We start from the raw sequence: 7,165 nt of genomic DNA, 5'->3' as shown, positions 1-7,165 counted from the left end.
ATTTTTCTTGTAGTGGATATTGGTTATTGTCGAACATGGGTGTGTTTGCTAGTTCCCGCTCTGGTGATAAGGTCTATTGTTGATATCATTGTAATGTGGTTTTGCATTTGGTTCAATGTCTATATATCAAAATTTGTTGGTCCGTCATATCAGGAGAATTCTACAATGCCATTTGAAGGATTTTATTCATCAACTGGTTTTCCTTTGTTGATAGAAAATTATTCCTCTGTCTTATCTATCTCACCATTTGCTATCTGCAGATATACTTCTTCAATGCCTGCTAGGGAGCTATTTGCTGAAATACAACAAAGAGACCTTGAGCATGAAAATGGGGATGTAATTGACTGTTCAAACTTTGTTGACTTAGATTGGCTTTCTTCCTCTGGAAATTCTTGCGAGGAGGAGTTGTTGGAAAGGTAGTTCTTCTACTGCATGTTACTTGAATTCTTTACTAATATTATTTTTCTATGGTGGAACGGCTGAACTCCCTTATGCATAAGAAATAAACACCAGGACATTCTTTATATCGCAAATGGTGTTTAGTTTTCAACCTCCAGAGCTGTTGACACCTGGGTGCATCAAGCAACATTTTATTTTTATATCAAGATAAATGGACATTCTGGTTGTATTCTCTTCTATTGAGCTCAGTGAAAAACATAAGGTTGTTATTGCACTTTTTAGGCTTGCATTTGTCTTGTTTCTTGGCTTGCTGATTCAACAAGTTAAGTACAAATCGATTAAAAGGTCTTTAGTGAATATGGTAAGTATTCAACAGTACCATTTTCATAGGTATCGTGATGGAACAGTTTCCTGGTCGTGGCCTTTTCATTGCTCAGACTACTTTTGGGTTTTTTTACTTGGATGTGAGCATGAGTCTTATAAGTTATAACCGTTTCCTATAATTTCCATGTACGATAAGATTCTTGTGGAATTTGCCAACACATTCCCTCGTACAATTTGTTGCACATAGCAAGCCTGGATGAAGAAAATATTTTGTATATGTAGACTCTTGGATATCATTTTGACTACACTACAGTCATACTTTGGTAACTATTTTAGAATTTATTTCTAATGTTTGGAGCTAAAACTTGTTAGTCGTTTATCTATGAATCAATTTGTACCATATTCAATATCCTAGGTGGAGGCCTCATACTGTTCTTGATTCTTAAATTATGGATAATGCTATCACTTAAGTTTTGAGCTCGTTGCTCTTTGCTCAAATCAGAAATTGATACCATTTTCCTGTTGAATATTTTAGTTCTCTGCTTCAATACTTTGGGATATGGACTTGTAACGTAATGTAAATGTTATAGTGGCAATTCAGTGAAGGTGCAGAGTTTTCTCTAGCTATATACTGTTCTATAATTGTATAGAACAGCTTGCCAGAAGTTTCATATGTATCTTTTGCAATAAATTCTAGTGAAGTAGTTCTCTGGGATTTTTAGCCATTCCTGTGATATTCATATTCATTGTCTTTTATCCTGGAGTTATACTGTTGGAGAAAGGATAAAATAAAGTTTACCCTTGGTGGAGGTGGAAAATGGGGTTAAGGATGATTACTTGAAAGAGTTTTGTTTGTGTGAGGAGCTAAATATTCCTACTCCTTTTCATGCCCAGGACACTGCTGACAGTCTCTCCAACTGCTATGCTGTCATCAGAAAATGTCGTCAATGAACTGGTTGGGGAAACAACTCCATCCACCAGTGAATGTGGGTCTAGCATGAGGGTTAGTATATATTTCCAAATCTATTTTGTTTCCAAAAATACAAATTAAAGTGCATACTGTCAGTAATGTGTAAAACCATACCAATGGACAATGTTTATTTATTAAGAAGTCACACCTAGCAGCAGTGAGGTGCAACTTTTAAAATCTTTCGTCTAGTTAATTCACTTCTACCAGATTACTATAAATTTGTTTGTACAAACTGGTGGATTAGTGAAAACCAACAAAAGAATTTTCCCCACATGTAGACATGTGTCTATTGTGATGCCCTTAAGGTTTGCCTTTGCTGCAAATCTTTTTGATGTCTGTCACACTACTAATTTTGAAATACTGTCCTTAAATTCCTTGCGCACTGAGTCGTATTTTTGGATTTTGCGAGTCCAGTTTTTGAGTGGTGGTTGCCACATAATTGGGTCACTAGAGTAGAAATTTTTTTAGTTACTCCTGTTTTTTCTTCACCAGATAAGTTTGCTTCGTCCATTTGCTTGTAAACCTGCATAGAGTTCCAAAACATTTGTAGATTGTTAGGTGGCATGGAACATAATATAAATGTCTTGTTTTGGTAATAATATTTGATGCATTCTTGGACTTGTTCTGTATTTACAGGAAATGGAAAACACTGGAACCAACACATGCTATGGCGAAATCCGTAATTATGAAGTTCTTGAAGATTTCTCAGATAGTTTTGTGCGCTGGGTAACCTATGGAGAAACACTCTGCCATTGAGGTGGTTAGATTTGTCCCAAGCACTTTTAGCTGTAGGCTCAAGATCCTCTTGTGGTGCCCATCCATAGAGGAGGGATGTTAGTTCAAGGGAGATGTTGTCAATGAGGAGAAAGAAAAATGTACCAGCATTCTGGTCCAAAAGTCATGTGGAGCATCGCCCTCCTATTCTGCTATGTGGTTTGCAACAGTTCGATCGTGGAAACCTTGGTCGGACCCTGATAACGTAGTTTTAAAGAGTAAATAGACTACAGTTTTAAGATTCTTTCTCGAGCTCTTTTTCCTTTTCCCCCCTCATTTCTTTTGTTTGTTTTTTCTTTTTCCTGTGTTGATATTTAGTCCTTTTTCGTCTGTCTACTAGTAAATGGATGCCAGTGGGTCCTATATGTGTATATATAAACAAGTCCAGGAGCTCCACGTTTGTAGCCCTAGGCCATTGATTCTTTTACATTTATTTGTGGTTTTAACTTCCTGAAACAATTCAGATTGCCAATAAGTTTATGAACGTGACACTGTCATTTCTGTCACAATGAGTTGACCTACTTTAGGATTAGGTTTCTATTCAAATCTACTTCACTGTAAGCGAGCTTACCAAAATTAGCTGAATTCCCTTTTCGAGTTTTACTAAAATGGCTGGCTCAGGATCAATTACCCAGTTCCTTCGCCTATCTTCTTCCTTACTGCTTTCTGGATTTTGATATGTGGCTACCTTTCGAGCACAGCCTCTTGGGCACTATTTCTCATATGGTTATAATTTAATTTCTTGTTTCATCAGCGCTGGACTGCATTTGTTGATTATTGCAAGAGTTCTTAAATTATTTGGTACACGAATATTTTCATGCTAGTGGAAGAGATCAGGGGATATGTGCATGCATACAAGGGCTGCCGACGGCTTTGCAGCCATTATATTGTCAAGTATTTCAGTTTGTTTCATGAATCGGGGGTATGTTTGAACCTGATGATTCTCTGGAGGAAGAGAATCGCCAAAGGGTAGCTATCAGGATTTGTTTGAGGTATATGCTCTACAAAGAGAGGGTAAACTGCAACTTGGTAGGTATTAGGATTGTTTTCACGGATGGTTCACTCAAAAAGGTGAGGTATTTAAATTACCTTTTATGGGTTCAAATAAGATGGTTCATGCTAATTGTAAGTACAAAGGAAATTGAGCTGTTACAAGACAGTTTAGCAGCCCCAACTCGAGTATGTCACAATTCAACCCTAGACCAAATTTCTGAAAGAACAGGCAGAAATGATAAGGGGAAGGTGTGAGGTGAGCTCAGGCTCAGGGGCCAAGGCAGAAGTGTATGACCGGATCACATGTGCAGCGTGTTCCATAGCAAGGGTAAACCTCCCACACACAGAAAATGACACAAAAGCAGGAATACTTTTGACTTGCCCCGTTGTTTATTGCGTCTCAATGAAGTACATGCCAAAATACCAATACATAAATCAGCATATAATAATTTGTAAATCCTGCAATTTCTCTTTGGCAATTCTAATTGTGCATCCACTAGTACAAACACAAGTGAGAATAAAAGGCTTTTGCATCCAATTCAGAGGACTTCATAAATGTTGCTACAACCAAAACAGCTCTGAAAGGCTGCAGCCTGACAAAACACTGCATTTCCAGATCAAAATTTCTAGCATGAAGTTTACACTCTTGACAATGAGAATCTGAACATGCACTCCATCATGAGATAAAAATGTAATTCAATTCCATGATTTGCTGAATCTCTGCAGCTGGAGTTTGAATCTCCATAAAACAAGTCAGCCAAGAATTGGGAGAATTCGGGTAATATGCTCCAATGGGATACCATCTGCAGTACTTTTCTTAAGTTCAGGATGGTTAAATTCATTGCAGGGCAGGATGATGAGTTGGCCATTGTTCTGATTCTTCTCTATAGCCCAACCAGAGTTAGCAACATGGTGCTCAATAACCTTGTCTAGAGATAGACCTTCAATGTTGATGGACTGTAATATAATCCATCACTTAGAATGCTAATAAGTCAAAATCAAATTTCTTAGAATGGGAAATAAACATTTCGTCTGGGCACCTACACTGGCAAAGAGTTTTTAAATTGGCCTAAAGACACTCCAGTCAGAGAACCATACCTCAGCGAGAATGGACCGTGGAACTTTTTGGTAAGTTAGCGAAAGAACGTGAATTGCATATGCTTGAATTGCTTGCTCAAAACCTGATTAAGATAATCATCTTAGCTACAAGTCAAGTTCATTGAGCATACAGACTGGAGGGAGAAGCTAAAAATGAGACTGTAGAGGCTGTCTAGCATATAGATACAACAAAGGGAGCAAAGTTATACTCTTTCATAAGGGAACAGAAGATAAAGTAGAGCATTACAAATTAAGTTGTAAGAGAACTTCTCAGATGGCCCATGGATGTAATTGAATTCAAAATGAAAAATGGCCTTCCAAGCTACGAAAGAAGTTGAACGAAGACAATACTGTAATGTGGTGCGCATGGAAAAAGGATTTCGTCCTAACTTATGATTATCTGCCTAGACATCGTAATTCATACTCAGGCATACACTGCAAATCCTTGTCAAAATTTATCACGGCAGATGCAGCCAAAACTTGCATCATGAACAATTGGGAAAACAAATTCTACGTACATGCAATGAATACAAGTAGTACTCTAAGGTGTGCATGGACACATTACTTCATAAATACAGTGTTCTTTTTCATGTTTAAATCATATTAAATTATAACCTACCATCAACTATTTAACATATACATGGACAAATACTTCATTGATAATAGAAAATGTAAATTATATGTAGCATACAATTCACTCAAAAAGTACAAGTTCATCAAGTCCAAACGCATAGGGAAAATGGGTGTATTTTTAAATACACCACCAAGTACTGTACATGTATGTTTTCCACACTTACTAACTTGGCAAATACCAATTCCCATTACCAGACTGGACAGCCTCCAGTGGGTTGATTCTCTCAAGGGCAGGTTACACGCAAATATGGTGTGATCAAGATGATAATTGGTTAGTGGGTACCATAACAGTCTATGGAACTAGTCTTCCTTCCAACATCCTAAACCATCTAGGCTCCTCACATGAGCATACATGTTAAAATTACAAAATGTTTAATACTAATTAAACTATACTCTTTCTCCCCCAGGAGTCATAGTGCACACACACACATACATGAGAGAACGCATATGAATAACATAAATCCATAATCGCTGTTTAGCAGTGAAAAGGAAAAGGCAACAGTGGCCAACTTTGTACCTGGTACGACCTCTAATATGTGACGGCTTTTGGCAGCTTCATCCCAAAACTGACGGAATCTGGCAGTCTGTACATGAAGATACACACACTCTGAGATGTATTATATGCAACTGTATGCCAATTAAGGCACTGAACTGAAGAGACTGGTTCATAGCATCAATGAGAGAGAAGATGATCAAAGCCTAAAAATACCTCCAGGTAGTGCGAGAGAACAATGAGAGTCTTGAATTGTTCCTCCATTTGCTGATGGTTGCAATGAGAGAGATGCAATAGTCAATTAGACTAATCAACAAGTCTACTAATTCTCAGCAGTTTACCCAAACAAACAATAATGATATGAAGAGCTCATGAAAATTGTGAGCAGAAATAGAGGAAGCCCCTCATGTCTACAGTAACTGTCAGAAACGAAAAATAGGTGAATGAAACAAAAATATACAAGCACATGCATATCTTCTTAACAGCCAACACAAAAACAGAGTCCTGTTTTACACAGAGAACATAATCAAAAGGAGAAAAAGTTGTCAATTATCTGAATCAACTAAAAGCTGAACTATAGCATACAAAAAACATACATGGTAATAGCTTTGAGCCCACAAAACGAGGCAAGAGTTGCACGCAACTGTGATTAACAGTTAAGCAAATAAATGTATAGTAAAAATACCACTCTTTCAGGAATTAGGAAGAGGCACAGGCTGAAGTCAGGGGCTGGCATTGCCATCAGAGCCTGCAGAAAGTAATAGAATTTATAAATCAACAGACAAACTGAATTAACGCAAAAACTCAGAACAAAGACTTTTCTGTTAATGTGTGACTCCACTTACCTTGATCAAAATGCGAGCTACAATCTGAGTACTCATTCTCTCTGGTTCAAACTGTAATTTTGGTTTTTTCAAAAGAACAAATTGATTATTAACTAAAATATCACAAATTGAGCAAAAAAGAGATGCTGCCGAACAAAAAATTAAGCTAGTGAAAAAAAGAAAAGAGAAACACCTGGTAGAGACGCAGAAGGCAAAGATTTGCATTCAAACTATACGTTTGCGACGAGACCTACAATTACATTCACAAAGCAACACAAACGAAAGAATAGTCATTCATCAGCAAACATAGACAATCTCTCATTAGCAAACGAACTCGAATCCATAAACGAATCTCGTAAGCCTAAAAAACAAAAATAATTACAAAACATGCGAATAAAGGGCTGCTACTTGTTCGTTGACGTAGTTTTCAAGATCGGGGAGGATGTCGGGGTTGTAGGGATTGACGGCGACAAGCTGTTCCACCGTGTGCGACATGGCCGACTGCTGCGTCTGATTCGTTGTCGAATTGCTCATCTCTCTTCCCATTTCTCCTGCAATTTGAGAATTCAAGAACACTGCTCTGATGGACAAAGGATGGGATGGATATGGAAGAAAGCTCGACGGGTTAGGGCTTTCAACAGACTACACACCAAATTA

At 37.6% G+C, this 7,165-nt stretch overlaps 2 protein-coding genes across 3 annotated transcripts in view; one reads left to right on the top strand and one right to left on the bottom strand.

Moving 5' to 3' along the window:
• Positions 1-2,976, top strand: part of LOC105173725 (phosphoinositide phosphatase SAC3-like) — a 12,979-nt gene extending 10,003 nt beyond the window's left edge. The window contains exons 14-16 of one of the 2 annotated variants that reach the window (XM_011095591.2): positions 261-416; positions 1,618-1,726; positions 2,330-2,976. In XM_011095591.2, coding sequence (XP_011093893.1) covers positions 261-416; positions 1,618-1,726; positions 2,330-2,449 — 385 coding nt within the window. In that variant the 3' untranslated portion in view covers positions 2,450-2,976. The remainder of the gene's footprint in view (positions 1-260; positions 417-1,617; positions 1,727-2,329) is intronic. The other variant, XM_020697970.1, reaches the window with a different exon arrangement.
• Positions 3,882-7,165, bottom strand: LOC105173724 (eukaryotic translation initiation factor 3 subunit K). Its single transcript, XM_011095589.2, has 8 exons — positions 6,917-7,165; positions 6,702-6,758; positions 6,530-6,580; positions 6,370-6,432; positions 5,901-5,951; positions 5,709-5,775; positions 4,559-4,641; positions 3,882-4,417 (listed from the first exon to the last, which is right to left on the bottom strand). The coding sequence occupies exons 1-8, from the start codon at positions 7,052-7,054 to the stop codon at positions 4,214-4,216; spliced, it is 714 nt and encodes a 237-aa protein (XP_011093891.1). The 5' UTR covers positions 7,055-7,165; the 3' UTR covers positions 3,882-4,213.

This window comes from Sesamum indicum, linkage group LG11 (genome assembly GCF_000512975.1).
Source record: "Sesamum indicum cultivar Zhongzhi No. 13 linkage group LG11, S_indicum_v1.0, whole genome shotgun sequence".
Taxonomy (NCBI): domain Eukaryota; kingdom Viridiplantae; phylum Streptophyta; class Magnoliopsida; order Lamiales; family Pedaliaceae; genus Sesamum; species Sesamum indicum.
This window is presented reverse-complemented; position numbering and strand designations above follow the sequence as displayed.

Coding starts and splice junctions, on each gene's coding strand:
- LOC105173724 (XM_011095589.2), bottom strand. CDS start 7,054: ATGGGAAGAGAGATGAGCAATTCGACAACGAATCAGACGCAGCAGTCG. Junction 5,952..6,369: donor TCCTAATTCCTGAAAGAGTG/GTATTTTTACTA, acceptor TGCAACCATCAG/CAAATGGAGGAACAATTCAA. Junction 4,642..5,708: donor CATATTAGAGGTCGTACCAG/GTACAAAGTTGG, acceptor TATCTTAATCAG/GTTTTGAGCAAGCAATTCAA.